Genomic DNA, 26,916 nt, shown 5'->3' with positions numbered 1-26,916 from the left:
GTCTAGGCTTTAACATTTTTAACATTAGCTGGGCCATCTTAACCCCATCAAATTATTAAATGAAAAAGAAACAGAAGGTCATTTTTATAAAGGAGGGACCTGACTGTTCACACTCACAGAAAATGTGAGCAAGAATTTGCATAAAAATCAATGAGAAACACCCCCCCATGAGATTTATGGACTTGTGGGTTAAAGAGGTACCCAGCATGGTAACTAGACAAAAACCCTGATTCAGGGGTCACTATGGGTGATCTGGGTAGGAGGAAGATTCAGCTTTCTCCTTACAGACCCTATCTTGAACCCAAACATGTGATCTTGCAGAGGACCCCTTCATTCTGTGGGCCCTGTAAGCTGGCTCAGATGTTTGAGGGTGAAAGACTCTTAGCTGGCCCCCTCCACTGTTCATCCATAGAGCCAGTGACTCTGCCTTTCATCCAAGTCACCAAAACCACCACATTTAATGACCTGGACATTGTATTCCTGATCTGCTTCTCCAAAGACATGGGGAATCTCCATCAGGTGGCTCTTCAATGGCCAGAATCTGGGCCTCATGAACAGGATAAAGCTGTCCCAGAACAACAGCACCCTAAGCATAGACCCTGTCAGGAGGGAGGATTCTGGAGTCTATCAGTGGGAGGTATCCAATCCAGTCAGTTCCAAAAGGAGTGACCCCATCCAGCTGGACATAATAGGTAAGTGACCTCTGCTCCCTTGTTACTCCATAGTGTTGGGGGTGGGGGTAGTTTCTTTATTAACAGAGTGCAGAATGGGTCAAAGTCACAAGGAGAAAAACATGGCTCAAGATACAAATACAGCCAGCTTGGTGATGGATGCATGTTAATCACATGATAACACAAAAAGCAAGCTGAACACAGTCTGCATGCCTTTAACCCCAGCACACCAAAGGTAGAGACAGGTGGATCTCTATGAATGCACAAGGACCTTAGTCTTCGTTTATTAGCACTGGCAACTGTATCCAAAAGACATTCACATCTCTGTCATGGTGACTCTTCAAGTCAAACTCAAACTGGGTGAATAAACAACAGCATCATTACATAGGACCCTGAGAAATCTGCCAATAAACCCCAGGCTCTGGGACACTGATTTGCTCACAGGTATCTGAGCCTATTCCAGGTAGCGGGCTTTAAACCAAAATCAAACTAGTCCTTCTCACAAAGCCCTAGTAACACTGGACAGGAAGATAGAGCAGCAAGAACATCTAGAAAGTGGGCTCATGGGTTGACAAGCACTTCAGAGGAAACAGAGCACGGAAAGGTCAGAAAATGAAGGCACAGAGTCTTTAGAGAAGAAGGTCAGACAAGACATGCTACACTCACCATAGATTCTGAGTGTGAGCAGGGATCTGAGGGCAGTGAGGGGTGAGCTGTGTAGACACCAAGAAGACAGTCTCATACATTCTAAGATTTATGGGTACTGATGAATGGGGGTGATGCTGCTGACCTCGCCCCAATAGGACATACACACACCAAGGCTGAGAGTTGAAGGCACTCAGGGTTCAAATTTCTACCAAATGGAAAGTCCTAATATTGAAAGACTTTTCTCTCTTCCCTCTTAGCCTCACTTGTACCCTGCTGGACCTCTCCCACCACTGCCCAAGTCACTGTGGAAGCAGTTCCATCACACGTTGCTGAAGGGGACAACGTCCTTCTACTTGTCCAGCGACGCCCCATTTTTTCACTGGTACAAGGGGAAAAGTGTTGATCAGAGGAATGAAATTGCACGATTGGTAATATCCAGAGGTAAACTAGAACCAGGGCCTGTATCCAGCTGCAGAGAGACACTATACCTCAATGGATCCTCGCTCTTCCTGAATGTCACTCAGAAAGATGCAGGAGTCTGACTATAGAAAACTTTGATGAAAAGAAAGCATCTGTGCAGTTTCCTGTACACCCTAAGTAATTCTCTGTAACTTCTGGTGGCCAAAGCCATGCTGTCGCCCCTGGAAAAGGCACATAAATATTTTTCAAATGGAGCTCTTTAGAAGGCAAGGCACTTTTGAGAAACTCATCAATTTGGAAAGACCTATGGAAACAATACTGCATTCTTCTCTGCTGATCCTAGGGAGCTCATGGGCTTCAGGCCTCTCTAACTTTGGCTATGCTCATTCCTATGGGAACCCTTAGATTTGCTTTGTTAGTTTTGAATTTGCCCATGATTTCTGGGAACAAAAGCTCTGATCTGTTACAGAAACAGTGTCTCTGGTGGCCTCTGGATACCTTTGGAGTCATCCTGAGAGAACAGGAAGAACTCATTAAGGTTAATGATTATTGCTTATTCAACTCTAGAAAGAGATAAACATACTCCAAAAAAATGTAAGAACTTGAAAAGCGGTTTCTTTCTTTTTTATTTATTTATTTTATAATTTAATTTAATTTTTTATATCATCCTCGGATTCCCCTTTCCTCCCCCCTCTTATTCCCCCCAGCACACCCCCCATTCCCATCTCCTCCAGGGCAAGGACTCCCCTGGGGATTCAGCTCAACCTGGTAGATTCAGTCCAGGCAGGTCCAGTCCCCTCCTCCCAGGCTAAGTGAAGTGTCCCTGCATAAGCCCCAGGTTCCAAACAGCCACTGAGGACAGGTCCATTGCCTGGGTGCCTCCCAAACAGTTCAAGCTAATCAAATGTCTCACTTATCCAGAGGGTGAAAAAACAGTTTCTTAATGGTGACTTTAAAATCTTTAAGGAATATATGAGGAAAAGATATAGGACATGAAATGTCAGACATTCCTCTGGCGCCAGGACATGAAAACTCAGATATTTTTCTAATGTCAAACATCAATAGAGTAATCTAAAACTTCCAGTTCCCTTAAAAGAAAAGCACATGCAGAAATTGCCAGGAAGAATAGATATTTAGTCCCAGCAGTTAAAGAGTTAGATATTAATCATTCCTCTTTTGAGGACTTATAAAGAATAGGATTATAACTGTAGTCCACATGAAAGGTATATACAGATTACTTAGAAATTGGCAAACACCTGAACATGATATCCTAGACGTAACAATACACTCAGGAGATTACAATAATATGAAAGTATCATATTGTTAAGAAGTAATCTCAGGGCTTAAATCTCTTACTTTGTACCAGCGTGTTTGTTGCTGGCTAGGGCACACTATGAAGGAGATCTAATCATTTGGCTTGCACTATAATGATATGGGGTAAAGGCCAATGACGTCAAGGGAGTAGGATGAAGAAGAGAACTAAAATGAATGAATGTGAATGATTCTTGGGAAATGATTAAAGAGAAATGATTAGAAATTGCTCATGCTTGAATGCATTAGAACTTGTATAATAAAGACGGCCTGAGCTAGTTGGGACCATCACTTTGAAAGGCAAACAGTGGTCCTACTTTTCATTCTTCACCGACTTCACACCTCCATCCTGTGGCACAGAAGCCCACAGGACATGGACTCCAGCGCTCTGGGTCGTGGGTGGAGCCAATCCTACTTCACACATAGGAATGTCAGTCCTGGATGACTCTGTGCATGGTGGTTCAAGCATTCAGTAAAGGACACACATTAATGTGTGGAAAAAACAGCCATAAATCAGGATGCCTCACTTGGATCTGAGAAGAGAGGTTGGGGTAACTGAGCCCAGGCACATCAGACTTTGCCCAAGTCTTAGATACTCACCATGAACATGGCCTTGAGAAAGACCCTTCAGGACTCAGGCAGGGCCTGGCTGAGGAAACCATGAGAGTCTCACAGAGAGATGAGCACCTGAGGATTTGTTTAAGAACTCCATACCAGACTGGACCAGGAATCCTGGGATGGTTGTAGACTGGGTTTGAATTTGATCTCCTGTTGGAGCTCACAGGGGACAATGATGGATTGTAGGCTGGGAGCCTGCTGACAGTCAGCCTCTGAGAGCCATGTCTGAGGTAGGTCACCTGGCATCTCCTCCTGAGAATCAGTGTGCTCAGCATAGGTGGAGAAGTATGAAAGCCAATAAGCTAGCTAATCGATGGTTCTCAGACCTCCTAGGGAGGTCAAGAGTGATAGCAGGGGTGTAAGTATAGAAAAGGCAGCTCCTTGTCCTCTGGGATTATTTCCTGCAGGCAAACACTAACAGACACTTCTTGGTGGAAGGTCAGGTCATTGTTCACATTTAAGGTTAACTTGCAGGCATGGCGATGATCATTTACCATGTGTCCTATTACAGGGAAACTGAAACAAGAAACAGTCACTGAGTCAGGGTCACATAGGCCATGGGTGGCACAAGCTATCTGTCCACAGCCACATCTACAGCCTCCCCACCTGGAGACATTACTAGGTGACTTACAGCCTTTTAGATCATTTTGTAGACTCAGGCTTCTTTGACGGATCCCTGACTCATGTCAATCAACATCAAATACCTGACAAGAATGGTTCACCTGTGGCTGAGCCCTATCTCAATGCCAGACAGATCCTGTGTGATGTGTGTGAGATCTATGACAGGCTGTCAGGTTTCTCTGAGAAGATCAATGAAAAGACTAATCATGAACCATCTACAGGACAGCCCTGAACAGCAAAGGCTTGGAGGGTGTTGGTCTACACTGTGTAGGGGGAGGTCAGTGCAGCTGGAGGGACACAAACCTTGTGTCTCAAGGTGTTCAATGGGTCAGTGAGGACCACAAGATAAATTGAGGTCTCTGATTCCAAGTCTAGAGTCTGTCCATTACCAAACACTGCAGCTCAGTTCACTCATGAGAAAGCCCTTGCTTCTACCATACACAGCACAGGAGACGCCATTGTCTCTGAGCACTCAGCTACTCCATCTGCCTGTAATTTGCTTCTCACCTGATTCTTTAAGGATCTGGGTTGGCTAGGAGTTAAGAGACTATCCCAGGTTGAAAAACTCCCCTGCAAGAATCAGAGGTACCACACAGGTCAATCTTCTGTCTGTGGTCAGCACAGCACTGCTACCCAAGCCCAAAATCACAAGCAAGAATTTCTATACCTGGGAGGGGTCTCCAGTAGCATTAATGTGTTGGCCTAAGACTCAGAATATAACCAACTTGTAGAGGGTAAATGGCCAAAGCCTCTCAGAAGAGGACAGGCTGAAGCTGTCTGGGGGCCACAGGACTCTCACTTCACTCAGTGTTGTGAGGACTGACACAGGACCCTACGAGTGTGAAAGACAGACTCCAGTGAGCACCTCTCGAACTGACCCATTCTCTATGAACATTACCTGTGAGTATTTTCTGTTTCATCCTGGCTACAACTGCTGAGATACAGAGGGCTAAATCTACCATACTCGGTCCTCTAGGGGTCATGAAACAGACCCACCATGCAGATACCTAGGTAGGCCTGGGCATCCTGGCCCAGCCCAAGCACATGTAGCCACTCCCAGCATTGAGCTAGAATGGGCTGGAGGGACTCTCCCTGCCTAGAGAGACTTAGAGTGATGGAGACATGGGACATGTTAGACTCAGGCTCAGTGCACACAAGAGTGTGCAGTGCGGATGATTCATGTGTCCTGGTGAAGATGGATCAGGGCTTGTTTATGCTCTGTGAATGCTCTTCTACTAATCTACACCCCAGCTCTGGGTGAGATCTGTTCAACTAAGGTTAAAGCACAGCTCAAAGAGATACTATGTCCTTCTACAGACCAGGATTTCTCCTTCCCTCTGCTGACATCACATGTAGCTTTGTTCTGTTTGCTCCACATGGTCCAGATGTCACCATCATATCCCCCTCAAATATTCATTTCCATTCAAGGACAAACCTCACATCTCCTGCCACACAGATGCTTACCCACCTGCACAATACTCTCGGTTTGTCAATGGAGAGCTCCAGTCATCCTCCCAAGAGCTCTTTATCCCCAACATCAATACTAATAATAGTAGATCCTATACCTACCCCATCTATAACTTTTTCCCTGGAGTAAATAGGACCACAGTCAAGAACACTACAGTCTTTAGTAGGTGGATCTCTGAAATATCAGGACCAGGTTTGGAGTGGAGTCTTTGGCTTCCTGGGAAGATGTTGAAGCATTTAATTTCCAGCCCATATCTATGAGTACAAGCAAAACTCAATCATCTCCCAGTGTCCTGCTCCATCCATATGTCTAATGGTCTCCTGCTTCTCAGAGTTCTCCTGGCTGATAGAAATGGAGCTTGGAATATGAGCAGGAGGTTCTGCCAGCCTTGGAAGGCCTCATGTTTTGTGAGGGACTTTCCAAGTGAGAGAGAGCCTCAAAGGCATGATTTCTTTCTGTGACTAACACAAGCCTTCCTGTGTCCTCCATCCAATTTCTTTTTATGAACTCCATGACCTACAAGGAATACTCAGGGCTTCCAACTGTGCTCACATGATTTTCTCCAAATTGGAGGAGAGAATTCCCCACAGATGGGGACCAGCAGTCCAGAGCTCTGCTCCCAGCTTGCTCTGCTCCTGTCTCACTGGTGGCTGGCTCAGCTCTGACTCTGTAGGATGGGAAGAGTGGGTGGAGAGGGTGCCTGGGAGCCCTGTTCTGCATCAGGGTGAACCATGTCACTGACCAGTTGATGATGCTCTTTTGCTTACTCTTTCCAAGGTTCAAAAAAAAATGTCAGCTGAGTGTGATGGTCCACACCTTTAATGTCAGCACTGAAGAGGGAGAGACATGTAGATAGTGTGACTTTGAGGACAGGCTGGTCTGAATAGCAAATTCCAAGGTAGCCAAGGCTGTACAGTTAGACCCAGTTTGAAAAAAGTGAATATTGACAATTAGAGTGGCAGGCTGTGGTCAGCACTGTGATTATTCCCTTCTTCTCTGTGGTATTTAATCCATACCTCTGGGGCAGGAAATAAAACTTTTCTTCAAACAGAAATTCTTCAGTTTGGGATTTCTCCCAGTTCTGAGGTCTAGGCTTTACACTTTTAACATTAGCTGGGCCATTTTAACCCCATCAAATTATTAAATGAAAAAGAAACAGGAGGTCATTTTTATAAAGGAGGGACCTGACTGTTCACACCCACAGAAAGTGTGAGCAAGAATTTGCACAAAAATCAAAGGGAAACCCACCCTCATGAGATATCTGGACTTGGGAGTTGAAGAGTCTCCCAGTGTGGTATCTAGACAAATACCCTGATTCAGGGGTCACTTTGGCCATCTGGTTAGGAGGAAGATTTAGATTTCTCCTTACAGATCATATCTTGAGCACAAACATATGATCTTGCAGCAGTTCCACTCATTCTGTGGGCCCTGTGACCTGGCTGGGATTTCTGAGGGTGAAGGACTCTTAGCTGGTCCTGCCCACTGTTTATCCATAGAGCCAGTGACTCTCCCTTTCATCCAAGCCACCAACACCACATTCAATGACCTGGACTCTGTGCTCCTGACCTACTTCTCAAAACACTTGGGGATCTCCATCAGGTGGCTCTTCAATGGCCAGAGTCTGTGCCTCATGAACAGGTTGATGCTGTTCCAGAACAACAGCACCCTCAGCATAGACCCTGTCAGGAGGGTTGTTTCTGGAGATATTAGGGTGAAGTCTCCAATTCTGTCAGTTCCAAGAAGAGTAACCCAAACCAGTTGCACATAATCCATGAGTGACCTCTTCTCCCTTTTTACTCCATAATGTTGGGGGTAGGGGCAGTTTCTTTATCAATAGTGTGTAAAATGGGTAACAGTCACAAGGAGAAAAACATGGCTCAAGATACAAATATAGCCAGCTTGGTGATGGATGCATGTTAATCTCATCATAAAACACCATGGACACGGAGCATGGTGCTGCATGCCTTTAACCCCAGCACACCAAAGGTAGAGACAGGTGGATCTCTATGAATGCACAAGGACCTTAGTCTTTGTTTATTAGCACTGGCAACTGTATCCTAAAGATATTCACACCTCTGTCAGGGTGTTTCTCCAAGAAACACTCAAACTGGGGTGAGTAAACAACAGCATCATTTCATAGGACCCTGAGAAATCTGCAAATAAACCCCAGGCTCTAGGACGCTGATGTGCTCACAGGTGTCTGAGCCTGTCCAAGGCAGTGGGTTTAAACCAAAATCAAACTAGTCCTCCTCACAAATCCCTGTTATTATTGGTCAGGAAGATAGAGCAGCAAGGACATCTAGAAGGTGCTTCAGGGGTTGACAAGCACTTCAGAAGAAACAGAGCAGGGAAAAGTCAGAAAATGAAGGTACAGAGTCTTTGGAGGAGGAGGTCAGACAACACATGCCTAAACTCACCATAGATTCTGAGTGTGAGCAGGGATCTGAGGGCAGTGAGGAGTGAGCTGTGTAGATACCAAGAAGATAGTCTCATACATTCTAAGATTTATGGGTACTGATGAATGGGGGTGATGTTGCTCACCTGGCCCAACAGAACACACTCACCAAGGCTGAGAGTTGAAGGCACTCAGGGTTTAAATTTCTAGCAAATGCAAAGGTCCTAATATTGATAGACTTTTCTCTCTTCTCTCTTAGCCTCACTTGTAATCTGGACCTCTTCCACTACTGACCAAGTCACTGTACAGGCAGTCCCTCCCCCACGTTACTGAAGGGGACAATGTCCTTCTACTTGTCCACACTCTGCCAACGACAGTGCCATAGTTTCACTGGTACAAGGGGAAAAGTGTTGATTAGAGGAATGAAATTGCACAATTGGTAATATCCAGAGGTAAAATAGAACCAGGGCTTGTATCCAGCTGCAGAGAGACGATATACCCCAATGGATCCTTGTTCTTCCAGATTGTCATTCAGAAAGTGTGGGAGTCTATTTGCTATGTGTGACTATGGAAAACTTTGATGAAAAGAAAGCATCTGTGCAATTTCATGTACACTGTAAGTAATTCTCTGTAACCTCTGGGCCGTGGGTGGAGCTAATCCTACTTCACACATAGGGTTGTGAGTCTGGGTTGACTCTGTGTTATGGTCCCCACATTGTGGTTCAAGCATGCATTAAAGGACACACAGTGGAGAAAACAGTAATAAATCAAGAATCTACCCTCAGAGAAGGAATAAGGTAAGGCAACCCAGACATGTCAGACTCTGCCCAGAGTCTTAGATGCTCATCATGAACATGGCCTTGAGAAAGACCCTTCAGGACTCAGGCAGGGCCTGGCTGAGGAAACCACAAGAGTCTCACAGAGAGATGAGCATCTGGAAGCTTTGCTCCAGGCCCCCGTGGTAGACTGGACCCAGAATCCTGGGAAGCTTGTAGACAGGATTTGAATTTGACCTCCTTTTGGAGCTGACAGGGGACAATGATGGATTGTAGACTGGGAGGCTGCTGACAGTCAGCCTCTGAGAGCCATGTCTGAGGTAGTTTTCCTGGGCATCTCCTCCTGAGACTCAGTGTGCTCAACATAGGTGGAGAGGTAGGACAAGCAAACAGGCAGCTCTTCTGATAGTCTTCTGAGACCTCACAGGAAGGTCAAGAGCCCTAAAGAGATAGAAGAAAAAATGTCCACATGGCAGCTCCTTGCCCTGCAGGTGTCCTGCCTAGGGATTATTTCCTGAAGTCAAATAGTAACAGATACTGCTTGGTGGAAGGTCAGGTCAGAACACATTTAAGGTTAACTTGCAGGCATGGCAATGATCATTTACCATGTGTCCTATTACAGGGAAACTGAGACAGGAAACAGTCACTGAGTTAGGGTCACACAGCCCGTGGGTGGTTCAAGCTATCTGTTCACAGTCACATCTCCAGCCTCTCCTAATGGAGACCTTTTAGGTGACCATCAGTCATCTAGATTATTTTGTAGACTCAGCCTTTTTATAGGGTTCCTTGATTCATGTCAATCAACATCAAACACCTGTCAGGAATGGCCCAAAAATTATTTAGTTAAAAAGATACAGAAAGCTATTTCATCATGGAGGGATCTGAAGTTCACACTCACAGAAAGTGTGAGCAAGAATTTGCACAAAAATCTATTGGATATACACACCACCTACATGAGATATCTGGACATGTGGTTTGAAGTGAAGCCCATTATGGCATCTACACAAATACCCTGAATCAGGGGTCACTGTGGGAGATCTGGGGAGGAGGAAGATTCAGCTCTGTCTTACACACCCTGTCTTAAATCCAAACATGTGCTCTTGCAGAGAGCCATGCCATTTTGTGAGCTGTGGGAGCTGACTGAGATCTGAGGGTGAAGGACTCTCAACTGGTCCCCTCCACTGTTTATCCACAGAGCCAGTGACTCTGTCTTTCATCCAAGTCACCAACACCAAGGTCAAAGAACTGGACTATGTGCTCCTGATAAGCTTCTCAAAGGACCCTGATAGCTCCATCTGTTGGCTCTTCCATGGCCAGAGTCTGGGGTTCACATACAGGATGAAGCTATCCCAGAACTACAGCACCTTCAGCATAGACTCTGTCAGGAAGTTCTATTGGGACCCAACAAATCACACTATATACTCATTTGTCCCTTTGTCCACACATCTCTACTTCCATATTTTCATTGCAAAGGGTCACTGGGCAGCACCTTGAGGAAAAACACAAACACAGCCTTGGCTCCAGTGAATTACTGTATCTGGACTGTTCTATTGACCTGACATAACATCTCTCCAAAGGACCATGACCCTGAATTGTTTCAGAGGTACTCAAAAATCTTCTGCAGCAGTAAGGCCATCCTTACCCGAATTTAAAATTTTTAAATAATATAAAATAGAAGAGCTGGGCAGTGGTGGCATGTCGGAGCCTGCCGACAGTCAGCTGGGCAGCTCAGTAGAGGCATGCATGAAGAAGACAGAAAAGAGTTGAGCGGTCTGCCAGTCAGTTTGGAATAGCTCCGAGTTTATTTCACAGCCGTCTTATATACAGTTTTGAAGGACAGAGACAGAACATTGCACAGTGCAGGCATTCAACCAGTATCTATCTTGTTTTGTGTCAAGGAGCTGGCAGTATCATTTTCTATCTCAGTGTATCTCTAGCTGGCATCAGCAGCCTGCATCTAGCTAGATAGTGTGTTCCTTCTAGTGGGCTAATCAGGACTTTCTCACAGCCTTGGAGCAAATAAGCCTGAACTCTATAGGCTCAGAATAAACTAAATCAGTTGTGGGCTCCCACATTGGCACATAGCTTTGGTCCCAGCACTCAGGAGGAAGAGGCAGGTGGATTTCTGTGAGTTCAAGACTAGCCTGGTCTACAGAGCTAGTTCCAGGAAAGAGAAATCCTGTCTTGAAAAACCAAAAAACAAACAAACAAACAAACTACTGTTAGCCCAGGTGTGGGAGAGCCAGTCTCAAAACTGTGACCATGGGAGAAATGTCCCAATGACTCATTGGTCTTGTGGTGACAGAGGCAGAGGAGAAGTGTCTTGTCTAAAGAGAGAGTTCCAGGACAGCCAGGGAACACACACACAAAAACCCTGTCTTAAAAAATCAAACAAAAAGAAACATAAAACTAGATGTACTGAATCTGATAGAAAAGAAAGTGGAAAATAGCCTTGAATTCACAGACACAGGAGACAATATCCTGCATGGAACATTGTTAGCACAGGCATTAAGATCAACAACTACTGAGACTTAAAGGCTGGCCCCTAGCTCCCATCCTGCCCCGGACTTCCATACTGGAGCACAGGTGAGTGCCCTAGCTGGGCCCGGACCCCGTCCCTGGGCACCAGCCACTCCAGGGAAGACCTGCCCAACTTGGGCCCAGGTTCTGGCCACCGGGCAGGTTCCCTTCTAGCCCCACTGGGAAGGATTCCCTTCTCCAAGACCCCTGGCAGACCTTGCAGTCTCCACGCCCTACCCCCACCCCCATCTGCCCAGACCCCAGCCATTTCCTGAGACTTAGAGGCCAGCCCCCAGCTCCCATCCTGCCCTGGACTTCCCTTCCTGAGGAGAGAGAGAGAGAGAGAGAGAGAGAGAGAGAGAGAGAGAGAGAGAGAGAGGAGCTCCCATCCTGCCCTGGACTTCCCATTTGGACAAGAGAGCTCCCATCTGGACAAGAGAGAGAGACTTCCTGAATCTGTCAGCTCTGTCTGAACCAAGTATGTGGATAAGGCCAAGAATGAACCACAAGGAGATGGGTAGACATCAAGGCAGAAACACATACAACAAAATGAATAGCAATACAGCATCACCAGGCCCTAGCCCTCCTCCAACACCTAGACCTGAACACCAGAAATTGGAAGAAGCAGAAAAAAACAGCCTTATGAATGACATCATGAAGAAGCTAGAGGCTTGTGTAGAGGAAAAGAAAAAAATGTGAAGAACATTGTAAACAACTAGAGGAAAGGGCAAACAAATTAGAAGAAATCTATAAAGTCCTGGAAGAAAACAATGAAGTACTGAAAGAAAATCAAGAAAAATCAATGAAACAAATGAAGGAAATAGTCCAAGACCTGAAAAGCGAAATAGAAAAAATGAAGAAGACACAAACAGAGGGAATGCTGGAAATAGAAAATCTGAGTAAATGATTGGGAACTTCAGATGCAAGTATAATCAACAGAATGCAAGAGATGGAAGAGAGGATCTCTAGCGTTGAAGATACAGTAGAAGAAATAGATTCATCAGTCAAAGAAAACACTAAAGCCAACAAAGTCATGAACCAAAATGTCCAAGAAATTTGGGAACCATGAAAAGACCAAACCTACGAATAATAGGGGTAGAAGAAGGAGAAGAATACCAACTCAAGGGCACAGAAAATATATTCAACAAGATCATAGAAGAAAACTTTCCCAACTTAAAGAAGGAAATGCCTATGAAGATACAAGAAGCCTATAGAACACCAAACAGACTGGACCCCCCCCCAAGAAGTCTCCTCGCCACATAACAACTAAATGTACAGAATAAAGAAAGAATATTAAGAGCAGCAAAGGAAAAAGGTCAAGTGATTATAAAGGCAAACCCATCAGAATAACACCCGATTTCTCAATGGAGACTTTGAAAGCCAGAAGGACCTGGACAGATGTAATGCAGACACTAAGAGACCATGGATGACAGCCTAGACTAATATACCCAGCAAAACTTTCAATCATCATAGATGGAGTGAACAAGACATTCCAAGACAAAGCCAGATTTAAACAATACTTATCCACAAACACAGCCCTACAGAAAGCACTAGAAGGAAAATTCCAACCTAAGTAAGTCAGATACACCAAAGAAAACACAGGCAATAGATAAAGCCACAGCAGTAAACCCCAATGAAGAGAAGTACACACACACATCACCACCAAAAAATAACAGGAAAGAACAATCACTGGTCATTAATATCCCTCAATATCAATGGACTTAATTCACCTATAAAAAGACATAGGCTTACAGAATGGATACAAAAGCAGGACCCATCTTTCTGCTGCATACACGAAACACATCTCAAATTCAAAGATAGACACTACCTAAAAATAAAGGCTGGGAAAAGACTTTCCAATCAAACGGTCTTAGGAACTAGTGGGTGTAGCCATCCTGATATCCAGCAAAATAGACTTCAAACTAAAATCAATCAAAAGAGATCAAGAAGGGCATTACATACTCATCACAGGAAAGATCCACCAAGATGAAGTCTCAATTCTGAACATTTATGCCCCAAACACAAGGGCACCCACATATGTAAAAGAAACATTACTAAAGCTTAAACCACATATAAAACCCCACACATTAATAGTGGAAGACATCAACACCCCACTTTCACCACTGGACAGATCTCCCAAATTGAAACTTAACAGAGAGATAAAGGACTTAATTGATGTCATGACTCAAATGGACTTAATCGATATCTACAGAACATTCCATCTTAACAAAAAAGAATATACCTTCTTCTCAGCACCCCATGGAACCTTCTCTAAAATCGACCATATACTTGGCCACAAAACAAATCTAAACAGATACAAAACCATTGGAATAACCTCCTGTGTTCTATAGATCACCATGGTCTAAAGTTGGATTTCAACAACAACAAAAACTACAGAAAACCTACAATCTCATGGAAACTGAATAATACCCAACTGAATCACCAATGGGTTAAGGAAGAAATAAAGAAAGAAATTAAAGACTTCCTAGAGATCAACGAAAATGAAGACACCACATATCCAAACCTATGGGAAACTATGAAAGCAATACTAAGAGGGAAATTCATAGCACTAAATGCCCACATAAATAAGTTGGAGAAATCTCACACTAGTGACTTAACAGCACACCTGAAAGCTCTAGAACAAGAAGAAGCAAAGTCTCTCAGGAAAAATAGATGCCAGGAAATTATCAAAGTGAGAGCTGAAATCAATAAAATAGAAACAAAGAGAACAATACAAAAAATTAATGAAACAAAGAGTTGGTTCTTTGAGAAAATCAACAAGATAGACAAGCCCTTATCCAAACTAACCAAAAGACAGAGAGAGAGCATCCAAATCAACAAACTCAGAAATGAAAAGGGGGACATAACAACAGACACTGAGGAAATCCAGAGAATCATCAGGCCATACTTCAAAAACCTCTATTCTACAAAACTGGAAAACCTAAAAGAAATGAATAACTATCTGGATAGGTACCACATACCTAAGTTAAATCAAGACCAGATAAACTATTTAAATAGTCCAATAACCCCTAATGAAATAGAAACAGTCATTAAAAGTCTCCCAACCAAAAAAAGCCCAGGACCAGATGGTTTCAGCGCAGAGTTCTACCAGATCTTCAAAGAAGAGTTAATACCAATACTCTCTAAATTGTTCCACACAATAGAAACAGAAGGAACATTACCAAACTCCTTCTATGAGGCTACAATTACCCTGATTCCTAAACCAAACAAGGATACAACAAAGAAAGAGAACTACAGACCGATCTCCCTCATGAACATTGATGCAAAAATACTCAATAAAATACTGGCAAACAGACTCCAAGAACACATCAAAACAATTATCCACCATGATCAAGTAGGCTTCATTCCAGGGATGCAAGGGTGGTTCAACATACGAAAGTCTGTCAATGTAATACACCATATAAACAAACTGAAAGAAAAAAACCACATGATCATCTCACTAGATGCAGAAAAGGCATTTGACAAAATCCAACACACCTTCATGATAAAGGTCTTGGAGAGATCAGGAATACAGGGAATATATCTAAACATAATAAAGGCAATTTACAGCAAGCCAACAGCCAACATCAAATTAAATGGAGAGAAACTCAAAGCAATTCCACTAAAATCAGGAACAAGGCAAGGCTGTCCGCTCTCCCCATACTTACTCAATATAGTACTTGAAGTTCTAGCCAGAGCAATAAGACAACATAAGGAGATTAAAGGGATACAAATTGGAAAGGAAGAAGTCAAGCTTTCCCTATTTGCAGATGACATGATAGTATACTTGAGTGACCCCAAAGATTCCACCAAGGAACTGATACAGCTTATAAACACCTTCGGCAACATAGCAGGATGCAAGATCAACTCAAAAAAAATCAGTAGCCCTCCTATATACAATGGACAAAGAAGCGGAGAAGGAAATCAGTGATACATCACCCTTCACTATAGCCACAAATGACATAAAATACCTTGGGGTAACACTAACCAAGTAAGTGAAGGACCTATATGACAAGAACTTTAAGTCCCTGAAAAAAGAAATTGAAGAAGATGTCAGAAAATGGAAAGATCTCCCATGCTCATGGATAGGCAGAACTAACATAGTAAAAATGGCAATCTTACCAAAAGCAATCTACAGATTCAATGCAAACCCCATCAAAATACCAACACAATTCTTCACAGACCTGGAAAGAATAATACTCAACTTCATATGGAAAAACAAAAAAACCAGGATAGCCAAAAGAATCCTGTACAATAAAACAACCTCTGGAGGCATCACGATCCCTGACTTCAAGCTGTACTATAGAGCTACAGTGATAAAAACAGCTTGGTACTCGCATAAAAACCCACGTGTGGACCAATGGAATCGAATTGAAGACGCTAACATTAATCCGCACACCTAATGAACATATAATTTTTGACAAAGAAGCCAAAATTGCACAATGGAAAAAAGAAAGCATCTTCAACAAATGGTGCTGGCATAACTGGATATCAATGTGTAGAAGGCTGCAAATAGATCCATATCTATCACTGTGCACAAAACTTAAGTCCAAGTGGATCAAGGACCTCAACATAAATCCAGCTACTCTGAACCTGCTAGAAAAGAAAGTAGGAAGTAGTCTTGAACACATTGGCATAGGAGACCACTTCCTAAATAGAACACCAGTAGCACAGACACTGAGAGAAACAATCAATCAATGGGACCTCTTGAAACTGAGAAGCTTTTGTAGAGCAAAGGATATGGTCAACAAGGCAAAGCGACAGCCTACAGAATGGGAAAAGATCTTCACCAACCCCACATCTGACAGAGGACTGATATCCAGAATATATAAGGAACTCAAGAAATTAGACATCAAAATGCCCAACAGTCCAATTAAGAAATGGGCTATAGAACTAAACAGAGAATTCTCAACAGAGGAAACTCAAATGGCTGAAAGACATTTAAGGAACTGCTCAACATCCCTAATTATCAGGGAAATGCAAATCAAAACAACTCTGAGATACCACCTTACGCCTGTCAGAATGGCTAAGATCAAAAATACTGAAGACACCTTATGCTGGAGAGGATGTGGAGCTAGGGGAACTCTCCTCCACTGCTGGTGAGAATGCAAGCTTGTACAACCACTTTGGAAATCAATATGGTGCTTTCTTAGAAAATTGGGAATCCATCTCTCCCAAGATCCAGCTATACCTCTCTTGGGCATATACCCAAAGAATACTCAACCACACCACAAGAGCACTTGTTCAGCTATGTTCATATCAGCATTGTTTGTAATAGCCAGAACATGGAAACAACCTAGATGCCCTTCAACTGAAGAATGGATAAAGAAAATGTGGTGCATATACACAATGGAATACTACTCAGCAGAGAAAAACAATGACATCATGAGGTTTGCAGGCAAATGGATGGATCTAGAAAAAATACCTCCTGAGTGAGGTAACCCAGACTCAGAAAGACAAACATGGTATGTACTCACTCATAGAGGATACTAGATGTAGAACAAGGATGACTGGACTGCTACTCACATCACCAGGGAGGCTACCTGGAAAACAGGACCCCAAGAAAGACACAGTGATCACCCAATGACAGAGATATGGAATGAGATCTACATGAACAGCCTGGACATGAGTGGGGGTAGTGAAAGGCAAGGGTCGAGGAAAAGAGAGCTTGAGGAAGTGGGAGATCCCAGCTGGATCAACAACAGAGAGGGAGAACAAGGAATAGGAGACCATGGTAAATGAAGACCACATGAGAATAGGAAAAAGCAAAGTGCTAGAGAGGCCCACAGAAATCCACAATGATACCCCCACAACAGACTGCTGGCAATGGTTGAGATACAGCCCAAACTGACCTACTCTGGTGATGGGATGGCCAAACACCCTAATTGTCATGCTAGAAACCCCATCCAACTACTGAGGGATCTGGATGCAGAGATCCATGGCTAAGCCCTGGGTGGATCTCTGGGAGTCCAATTAGTGAGAATGAGGAGGGTTTATATGAGCGAGAATTGTTGAGACCAAGGTTGGATAAAGCACAGGGACAAATAGCCAAACGAATGGAAACACATGAACTATGAACCAATGGCTGAGGGGTCCCCAACTGGATCAGGCCCTCTGAATGGGTGAGACAATTGATTGGCTTGATTTGTTTGGGAGGCATCCAGGCAGTGGGACCGGGTCCTGTGCTCATTTCATGAGTTGGCTGTTTGAAACCTGGGGCCTATGCAGGATGGCTTGGCTCAGCCTGGGAGGAGGGGACTGGGCCTGCCTGGACTGAGTCTACCAGGTTGATCTCAGTCCCTGGGGGAGGCTTTGCCCTGGAGGAGGTGGAAATGGGGGGTAGGCTGGGGGGAAGGTGAGGGGTCCTGGAGGGGGGAGAACAAGGGAATTCGTGGCTGATATGTAGAACTGAATTCTATTGCAAAATAAAAAAAAAATAAAAAAAATGAATATCACCAACCCTCAAAATAGAAATATTTTGAATGGAAAAAATCTGCAAAAGAAAGAAAACTCAAATTCTGAGATAAGATTATGTGATATCCTAAAAAGGAGCCATGTGTAGCTGCATAAAATCTACATAGAAGGTTAGAAGAAAGAAGAGACAATCAGAGACAATTGGTTAATTAGACTGGGTCTTTTGTTCACCTTGATAGTGACCTTAATCATTGTCTCAAGTTTCCAGATTTATTGGCTAAATAATATACTTCAAAATATTACAATGTAAAATTATATTTGCATGTGTAAATTTGTATTTTTATAATCCTGAGGTATTAGCAAAACCATATTATTAAATAAAGCTTTCAAAACTCTGAAAAAAAGATCAACAACTAATAAATGGGACCTCATACAACTGAAAAGCTTCTTTAAGGCAGAGGGCACCATCAACAAGACAAAACTTCAGCCTACAAAGTGGGAAAAGATGTTCACCAGCTCCATATCAGATAGAGGACTAATATCCAAAATATATAAAGAACTCAAGAAACCAGACATCAACAAAAAATCCAATAAACAAATGGGGTACATATCTAAACAGAGAATTCTCAGTAGAGGGATCTCATATGGCCAATAAACACTTAAAGAAATGTTGAACATTCTTAGCTATCAGGGAAATGTAATCAAAACTACTTTGAGATTCCATCTTATACTTGTCAGAATGGCTAAGTCAGTAACATAAGCCAGGAACTGGAAACAACCTAGAAGCCCCTTAACAAAGAATGGCTAAATACAGTACATTTGCATAACAGAGTATTACTCAGCTAAAAACAAAATCATAATCTTTGCAAGCAAATGGACAGAATTAGAAAAAAAATCAGCCTGAGTGAGGTAACTCAGGCCCAGAAAGACAAACATGGTATGTAGCATGAATCTTAAAGAGTCTTATTAATAAAATCAAACCTGAGGCCAGTTATCAGGGTGAACTGGAAGATCAGAGAACTAGAACAAGCCACAGCTCCCTCACCTCACCAGATCCTCAGTTGGTCTTGTTTCCTCAGACTGGAGGCCTCTGAGTCCTAATCCAGAAAGGGTCTCAGCTGAACTGCTGCTAGAAGCCTGAATGCTTAACCAGCCAAATGCTTAACCAGGCCAAAATGCTTAACCAGCCAAATGCTTCTAGTTTCTAGTCCTCACGCCTATGGTATATACTCACTCATAAATGCATATTAGTTAATTGTATGACAATCATGATACAACACAGAGACACAGAAAGGCTAAGTAACTAGGAGGGCTCTAATGGGGACACATAGATATCCCTGGGAAGGGGAAGTATATTTTGTGGGACTGGGGTTAGGCAGGAATGGGAACAGGAGGGATCATGTTGGAGGAGAGAGTACAGGAAGAGATGACTGAAACTGGAGGGCATTTGAGGGGTGATGTGTGTGGTGGTATTTTACTTGTACTGAAATGTGATTTTAATTGTATGTTAATAAATAAAGTTGCCTGGGGGTCAGAGTTATAGAGCCACAGCAAGTGCGTGGCGGTGGTGGCGCACGCCTTTAAGGACCTGGAGGGCGGTACATACAGGCAATGACAAGGCAGTCACGTGTTTAGTTTACAACCAATGAGAAGGCAGAACATCTAGACTATTTAAAGACATACACACAGGAAGTAGGTCTCTTTTTTGGAGAGCTCTCTTGGCTGAAGCAGGATAGCTGAAGCAGGAAGGGTAAGGCTCTTAGTTCTGACCTCTTGGCTTTCTTCTCTGAATCGGCTCTGTGTTTCTTATTTAATAAGACGGTTGGTTACATCTACATTTGGCGCCCAACGTGACAAGAATCCATTAAAACCGCTTAACTTGGCTTGGCGGCAGGTCTGGTTTCCCGCCAGGGCAGCCGGCTCCCTAGCCCAGGCCCAGGTCGGCTTGGCCTCAGGCCGGACTAACCTTGAGCTACTTGCTTAAAGCCAGTACTACAAACAACTCAGGCCTGCCCTGCCGAACAGGGCCCCTGCCTGTAAAACCAATGCACGTGGTTGGAGCTTAAGGTAGCCAGAGCCAAGGCTTGACTAGGCTCAAGCGGGAACACGTGGCTGGATTCAAGCTCTTAGGCAGAACTTGTGGCTACGCTTGCTTGCTCTCTCTCTCTCTCTCTCTCTCTCTCTCTCTCTCTCTCTCTGGACTCACACCTCGGACACTAGGTGGCTGTTTGAAATTCCCTCGGATTGGTACTGTTCTACAAGGACTTGGTAAGTCACTTAACATATCAGATATTTTAAAGGAAACTATTTAAAAGAAAATTTTTTTTCCACATTAAAAAAAAATGGGTTTTCTGTGTACATTGGAAGAAAATTGGGCTTTGTTTGCAATTTTAGACAGTCTGACAATGGAACAGCTATATGAGAAGATTAATGTTGATCGAATTATGCATTTTATTACTATGTTTATCCTCATTTTACTATTTAAAAAGATAGTCAATTTAAGTGCCAGGATGACAGCTTTAGAAAAACCTATTAAACCTGTAAAAACACAGACAGAAGAAACTAACAGTGAAGCTGCTTCAAGATTGGATCATAGGGTTACAGAAAGAAAGCCTGTTTTCACACAGTCACCCTTAGTTTGTCCAGTAACCGTACAGCAGTTGCCTGATCAAATGACTACACAAAATATTTGGGCTCCAATTGAAATGATAGATTTACTAAGGTTTAAGGAGGCAATAGTATCTTATGGTATGCATTCCCCATATGTAAAGCAAATGTTAAACTCTTGGTCAACATATAATAGGATTGTACCACAGGACTGGCGGGAGCTGGCACAGGCTGTTCTTGAACCCAGTCAAAGGCTTCAGTGGCTAACTTGGTTCAAGGACGAAGCTAAAAACATAGAAAAGCAGTGGAGGGATAAAGGAATACAAGTCTGCCAGGATCAGCTTATTGGAGAAGGTCAATATGCTTCAGCACAAACACAATGTTTATATGATGTCCAAACCCTAATTTTATGTTGAACAGCAGCCTTGAATGCATGGGACAGAGTTGAGGAACCAGGAAAAAAAACTGAGTCATTTACAAAGGTTGTACAAGGCCCAAAAGAATCTTTCACAGATTTTTTACAAAGACTGGCTTCAGCAGTAAAGAGAATGGTCCCAGATTCAGAAGCTAGTAAGATAATGATTGAATCTTTGGCCTTTGAGAATGCGAATGCAGCATGCAAAACAATAATCAGGCAAGATCTGTACCTTTGGAAGATTGGATTAGAGATACGGTTAATGTTGAAGCTCATGAGCATGATGATATGTGGGTAGGAGAAGCAATTTCAAAAGGTTTGAGGAATGTTAGATGTTTTGGATGTGGAAAGCAAGGACATTTGAAAAGGGACTGTAAACAGGTCATTCCTAGAAACAATGTTTCTTCAAGGAACATTGGCAACAGAATGCCCCTTCCTTCTGGAGTATGCAGAAGGTGTGGTAAGGGAAAACACTGGACCAACGAATGTAGATCAACAAGGGACAGACAGGGTAATCCTTTGCCTCAGTCTTCGGGAAACTCCCAGAGGGGCCTCATGCAGGCCCCAATAGCAAATCCAGTTCAAACCTTTCCTGCAGTCATAGAGGAAACCCCTACCCAGAGCAATTAAATAACCAAATGCCTATTGGAATAAGTCATGCTGGTCAGGATGATGAAACAGAAAGAATAGAAAATTCAGGAGCAAATATAAAGAAAATTTTTGGCAAACTTTTATTAATGAACAAAGACCAAAATTATCGATAAAAATAAATGGTGTTTTGATGTCTGGTCTGGTAGACACAGGTGCGGACATTACCATAATTGCACCAGAATTTTGGCATCCAACTTGGCCTCTTCAGGAGGTAAATGTTCAACTGTTAGGAATTGGGACATTATCTCAGGTGAAACAGAGTGCAAGATGGCTCGAGTGTATAGGTCCAGAAGGACAGAGAGGAAAATTGAAACCATATGTAGCTAACATAGCTATGAACTTGTGGGGTCGAGACTTGTTGCAACAATGGAATACTCAGATTAACATCCCTCCAATCTCAGAAACAAATCATAAATTAGCACATGTTTCTGAGAGAAATATTAGAAGGCATTATTCTGAGTGGTCACCAGCCATCCATATTATACAAGAACAGGGCACAACAACTGATGATCTTCCAAAGACACCAACAGCTCTACCTTTAAAATGGTTAACAGACAAGCCTGTATGGGTCCAGCAATGGCCTTTAACAACAGAGAAACTCCAGGCTTTAGAAGAGCTGGTAGAAGAACAGTTAAATGCTCAGCATATTGAGGAATCAACCAGCCCTTGGAATTCTCCTGTATTTGTTATTAAAAAGAAATCTGGTAAGTGGAGAATGGTAACAGACCTTAGAGCAATTAACAAAGTAATTCAGCCAATGGGCTCTCTACAATCTGGAATTCCTCTGCCTACTCTGTTACCAAAAGGACGGCCTCTCATAGTTATTGATTTAAAAGACTGTTTCTTTTCAATACCCTTACAAGAAAAAGACAGAGAAAGATTTGCTTTCACAGTGCCTACTTATAATAATTCTCAACCGGTTAAAAGATTTCAATGGAGGGTCCTCCCACAGGGAATGTTGAATAGCCCAACTCTGTGCCAATATTTTGTACAACAGCCATTGGAAGTGATACGTAAAAAATTTCCTAAATCTATAATTTATCATTATATGGATGCTATTTTACTAGCTGACTCAAATGCAGATACTTTAGAAAGAATGTTTGAAGACGTAAAGAAAATTTTGCCTTGCTGGGGATTACAAATTGCTCCTGAAAAGATACAAAGAGGAGATTCTATTAATTATTTAGGATATAAAATAGAGCTACAAAAAATTAGACCCCAAAAGGTGCAAATTAGGAGAGATAGACTACAGACTCTTAATGACTTTTAAAGATTATTTGGAAATATTTCTCATCTACGAACTATTGTTGGAGTAAAAAATGATGAACTGCATAATTTGTTCAAAACCTTAGAAGGTGACAAGGACCTAAATAGTCCAAGAGAGTTATCACCTGAAGCTGAGAAAGAATTGGCCTTGGTAGAAAAGAAAGTACATGAAGGGCACATGGATCGTATTGATCCAAAGCTGGATTGCATTTTGGTTATTTTACCTTCTAGGCATTCTCCTACAGGAATATTAATGCAGAGGGAAGATATTATATTAGAATGGATATTTTTACCAAATAAACCAAACAAAAAATTAAAAACTTATGTGGAAAAAATCTCTGACTTGATTTGGAAAGGAAAATTGAGACTTCGTCAATTAGCAGGAATAGACCCAGCAGAAATTGTCATACCTTTAACTAAGGAGGACATTGAAAAATTATGGACAGAAAGTGAACCTTGGCAAAGAGCTTGTAGTAATTTTTTGGGAGAAATTAACAGCAAATATCCCAAAAGCAATAGAATTGATCTTATAAAGAGAGCTGATTGGATCTTGCCTCGAATTGTATGGGTAAAGCCCATATCTGGAGTTTGTACATTTTATACAGATGCCAACAAACAAGGAAAGGCAGGTTACAAATCAGAAAATTTAAGTAAAGTGGTTCAAAGTCCTTATAATTTAGTTCAAAAAACAGAATTATATGCTATTCTGTTGGTATTAATGGATTTTTCAGAACCTCTCAACATAGTAACTGACTCTCAGTATGCTGAAAGAGTAGTATTACATATTGAGACTGCAGAATTTATCCCTGATGCTTCAGAATTAACTTCATTATTTATTCAATTATAAGATACAATCAGGAAAAGGAGTCATCCTTTATATATAACTCACATTCGATCCCATACTGGTCTGCCAGGCCCTCTAGCACAAGGCAATGATGAGATTGATAAGTTATTAATAGGAAATGTGCTGGAGGCCTCAGAATGTCATAAAAAACATCATGTCAATAGTAAAGGTTTAAAAAAGGATTTTTCCATAACCTGGCAACAAGCCAAAGAAATAGTAAAGAAATGTCCTACTTGTTCCTTCTACAATCAAACGCCATTACCAGCAGGATGTAACCCAAAGGGTACTCAAAGGAATGAAATCTGGCAGATGGACGTGTTTCACTTTGCAGAATTTGGAAAACTGAAATATGTACACCACACTATCGATACTTATTCAGGATTTCAGTGGGCAACTGCTTTGAGTTCTGAAAAAGCTGATTCTGTAATCACTCATTTGCTAGAAGTTATGGCCATCATGGGTATACCTGCACAAATCAAAACTGACAATGCTCCATCATATGTCTCTGTTAAAATGAAACAGTTTTTTGCTTATTATAATATAAACCATATTACAGGCATACCACATAATCCTACAGGTCAAGCAGTTATAGAAAGATCAAACAGAACTCTAAAGGATATGCTAAATAAACAGAAAGGGGCAACAAAAACCCCCAGAAATAGACTGCATAATGCTCTATTAACTTTGAATTTTCTTAATGCCAATGAGAAAGGAACAACAGCTGCAGAGAGACATTGGATAATAGAAAAAAACTACAGAATTAAATCAGCCTATATATTTTAAGGATGTGCTGACCTCAGAATGGAAACCAGGGTATGTGTTACATTGGGGACGAGGTTTTGCTTTTGTTTCTACAGGAGAAGATAAGTTGTGGGTACCATCAAAATTGATAAAGGTTCGATTTGAACAAGAGAAACCTCTTAATTAGAGGAGGTGATAGCTCATCAACCAACATGAACATCCAATTTAAACTAACTTATACCAGTAACACATGTCTTTTCATTTAATCAGATAATAACTTGCCAAAAAGGAACATTCCCAAAATTAGTCTTGGGGAAAGGTTTTTGTTCTTGTCTTTTAGGAGAATGAAGGTTAAGGAATCTGAAGAACACTGGACAAATAAGACAACTGAAGAAAAGGGACAAATCATCTATCCCAGGAAGCAGAGTGAAATGGCGTATGGGTATATATTATCTAAAACATTTTATGTCTTCCTAAATGTTTGTTTCTGCTTTTCTCTAAAGATTTAACACTATTGGTCTTCTAATAGTCCCAGTCCAATTAAAATTTAAAGCTGACTTTGGAGTTGGAGAATGGCTCCCTCCTTCTTTAAACTCAAGCATGTTGTTAAAAGGAAAATGCAAACTCCCTGTATCATGCCAGAATAAAAAAGCCATCTTCTGCTATGAGACAGGAGAAAAGCCAAATTAATTAAGGGACTATTCTATTACTAATCTCAACTCTTTGATTCTATTCTGATTCTTTAAACTTTTCTTAAAGTATAAATTTTATATCAAAACTTACAAGATTAATATATATATATATATATATATATATACATTTTAAACTTTGCTAAGATATGAATGGTCATATAGAGTACTGATTAATTCTAAAAAAAAAGGCTTCAATTAGCTGCATATATATGTCTTTGTGTTCGAGTCTCTTATCAGTTTTCTGCAGGAATTCACGGCCAGGCTTAACATCAACAGAAGTCTCCAGGAAGAAGTTGGGGCCCCACAACAACAACAATTCCACGTGGACAATAATAACATCACTAAGCTGACAAACATCATCTACAGATCTACAGCTTTGAACTACAAGGTGCTCAGAGCAATTTTGAGATGACTAGCTGAGATGATCCAGTCTCAAAGACTACTTGAATAAGGACTTGAGATAAACTCTGAACTTTGGCATTATACACAGAATGGATAATGAAGGATATAGTTACCTTTCCTAGAATTTGACAATTAACCTAAAATTTTTCTTTCAGGATAAAGATAACTTCACCCATACCCAGCAGGAAGCAATTTTAAGAATACGACGCCCACATTCCCAAAGAGGTGGTGTGGGGTGGGTGGTTTTTTGGTCTTTTTAATGGGTTTTGGGTCTGGGATAATTTTTATTGTTTAGGGGGGTTGGTTACAAGTTGTTGTCAAGGGTTAGAAAAAAGACTAAGCAGATTAGATTTAAGGTTCTTATTTTAAAAAAAAGAGAGAGAAAGAAAGAAGAAGAAAAAGACAATTACTACTTTTAAATACTTTACATTGGATTGGATTGTTTTATATTGTATACAAATTATATATATTGAAATTGATATTGTTAGAAAATGCTATATGTATATTTCTAATTGTACTTATATCGTTCATTTAACAATGCAATTTTCTGATTCTTGAATGTTATTATTACCATTAGGATATAAAGAAATGATAGTTAGTAGTTAGACATTACAATAGAACTTGTAGTCATATTAGATATGTTTTAAAAATTGAGCAGATATATTTTAGATAGGTCATCTTCAAACCCTTCAGAGATCTACAGAATATGGCATTTAAAATGTTTTAATAACTTAGAAAATTTTTCTTTTTTGTTATGACTATGAGACATGTCAGCTCCTGGCAGTACCAATCTACTTCAGAGAAAATATGGGCATTGAAGAAACTGCGTATGGAGTTAGCTTTCATTGTGGCAAAAGTTAGCCACTGGACAACAAAGTATCCGCGAATCAACTGATGACAAAATGGACAGACAGGACATGAAACAAAGGACTACTGATTCTTGCCTAAAAAGCGTGGTTATGGCTTTATCAAAAGGCATCTTCTGAGGCCAGGACAATATGGCACCATCCCTGAAGTGGCCTTCGCAACTCGGAAAAGGTACAGTGCCCTTTTCTTAGAAGGCAGCTGAGCAGGCAGTGGGCCGATGGCTTCTAATGTGCTATGGAACAGCAGCTGAAACAGTTATTCTTGAAGAGTAACTAAGCTCACGCCTCTCAATAGTAGACTGGCATTTGATAGAGAGATGTGGAGAAGAACAGGATGCTGAGATGAAGCCATATGTACACAGCCAAGAAGAATGGAGAGCTGAACTAAAAAACTATCAACATTTTCCAGAATTTAAAATCCTGAATCATGACATGACATTAGTGGAATTCAGGTGTTTCTGGTGCACGGACTGCTCTCACGCAATGTGAGGTTGAACTGTTGACCTTGTGTACATCCTACTTCACAAATGAGTCTGTCAGATATGCTAAGCCTATATAGGCTGAAGGTGA

The 26,916-nt window shown here is 41.8% G+C and overlaps 1 protein-coding gene across 1 annotated transcript in view; it reads left to right on the top strand.

Annotated features, from left to right (window-relative positions):
* Positions 1-26,916, top strand: part of LOC131895374 (carcinoembryonic antigen-related cell adhesion molecule 1-like) — a 349,579-nt gene that overhangs the window by 6,803 nt on the left and 315,860 nt on the right. Inside the window, exon 4 of the mRNA XM_059245814.1 lies at positions 490-692. Within this exon, the coding sequence (XP_059101797.1) occupies positions 490-692 (203 nt within the window). The remainder of the gene's footprint in view (positions 1-489; positions 693-26,916) is intronic.

Source organism: Peromyscus eremicus, chromosome 1, assembly GCF_949786415.1.
Source record: "Peromyscus eremicus chromosome 1, PerEre_H2_v1, whole genome shotgun sequence".
NCBI classification, from domain to species: Eukaryota; Metazoa; Chordata; class Mammalia; order Rodentia; family Cricetidae; genus Peromyscus; species Peromyscus eremicus.
This window is presented reverse-complemented; position numbering and strand designations above follow the sequence as displayed.